This window comes from Charadrius vociferus, unplaced genomic scaffold (assembly GCF_000708025.1).
Source record: "Charadrius vociferus isolate BGI_N301 unplaced genomic scaffold, ASM70802v2 scaffold1036, whole genome shotgun sequence".
NCBI classification, from domain to species: domain Eukaryota; kingdom Metazoa; phylum Chordata; class Aves; order Charadriiformes; family Charadriidae; genus Charadrius; species Charadrius vociferus.
In genome coordinates, this window is record NW_009648816.1 from 292,717 (window position 1) to 294,166 (window position 1,450).

The 1,450-nt window shown below is 65.3% G+C and overlaps 1 protein-coding gene across 1 annotated transcript in view; it reads right to left on the reverse strand.

Moving 5' to 3' along the window:
- DGAT1 (diacylglycerol O-acyltransferase 1) overlaps nucleotides 1-1,108 on the reverse strand; it is a gene marked incomplete at its 5' end in the record, with an annotated part of 3,419 nt that extends 2,311 nt beyond the window's left edge. Inside the window, 6 exons of the mRNA XM_009886849.1 lie at nucleotides 19-122; nucleotides 241-309; nucleotides 403-531; nucleotides 646-751; nucleotides 849-901; nucleotides 1,023-1,108. Of these exons, the coding sequence (XP_009885151.1) occupies nucleotides 19-122; nucleotides 241-309; nucleotides 403-531; nucleotides 646-751; nucleotides 849-901; nucleotides 1,023-1,108 (547 nt within the window). The remainder of the gene's footprint in view (nucleotides 1-18; nucleotides 123-240; nucleotides 310-402; nucleotides 532-645; nucleotides 752-848; nucleotides 902-1,022) is intronic.
- Nucleotides 1,109-1,450: the final 342 nt, after the last annotated feature.

Genomic DNA, 1,450 nt, shown 5'->3' on the forward strand with positions numbered 1-1,450 from the left:
CCCCTCCGAGGCTCTCACCATCTCGAAGAGGCGCCGGAGGAGGAAACGCTTGCGCACCCGGGGGGAGCGGGGGAAATTCAGCTCGTAGCACAGGGTGGGGGCAAAGAGAAAGTAGTAGAGATCTGCGAGGAGGGGGGCAACGTGGGGCTGTGGAACACCCCCCTGGGGGCATGAGGGCCCCCCCAAAGCGGGTTGGGGACCCCCCTGGGGAGGGGGGGGAGGTCTGCGGACGCCACTTACTCCTGTAGGTGAGGTTGGCTGGGTAGGAGACCTCGCTCTTCCCCACGTCCCCGTTGGCTTTCTTGGCCCCTGCGGCTGGGAGAGGGGGAGGGAAGCGTGAGCCCCCCCAGGGCGGGATGACCCCCATGTGTGTGTCCCCCCAACTCCATCACGGTGCCGTACCCACGGCCGAGCCATCCCCAGGGGTGGCTTTTGCCTGTCTCCTCTCCCGACACCACTTATTGACATCCCTGAAGGAGAAGAGCTTGAGGAAGATGATGGTGTAGATGGCCAAAGCGAAGACGGCCCCCACTGTGGGGAGAGGAGAAACGGCGGTGAGAGAGGAAGAAGGTGGGGGGGGGTCACAGCCGCATCCTGACCCACCTGGGGGTCACCCCGCCTCCTTTGTCCCCTCCTTGTCCTCACCTGGAGTGATGGAGGTGACCACAAGGACGACGGCGGCAGGGAAGCAGAGGATGGCCAAGAGGTTGAAGGCGTGCAGGGCGGCCCCCGCACCCTCCGAGAGGGAGCCCTGCAGGACGGGGGGGTGTCAGATGGAGATTAGGGAGGGGGGGGACACCCAGACACATTGAGGGGACACCCAGGACCCCTCCCCAGGGGCCACTCACCGCTGCCAACCGTCTCTCCAGGGTCAGGGCCACCACCACGAAGACGTTGGCCACTGCGAAGAGAGAAGGGGTTTGAGATGACAGCACCACGGCCCCCCGCGTTGGGGGTGATGGAATGGGCCAGGACCACCCCCCGGGCCATCCCCACTGACCCTGGGGGGGGGTGTCACTCACCGATGACCAGGCAGAGGGAGGGCCAACTGTAGGGGTCTTTGAGGAAGAGGGAGACCACCTGGATGGGGTCCACCAGGATCCCGTACCTGCGCGGAACGGGGTTGGGGGGCTGAATGGAGCCAGGGGGGCCCCCCTCGAACATGCACAGTTCCCCCGGGGGCCCCCCCCCAGACACCCACAGAACCCCAGACCCCTCTGTGGGGGGGGGGGTCCCGTATACACCTGCATTTCCCCACGGGGACAGTTCCTGCTCTGCCCAAATTCCCTCTGAGGATCTCAAGATCTGCCCAGTGGGATCCCAATGATCCCCCCGCCCCATTCTGGGGACAATGACACCCCGATGTTGCCCTCCAGCCCCATTCTGAGGACAGTGACATCCCCAACATCCCCCCCCAAGTCCCATTCTGGGGATGATGACACCCCTGATG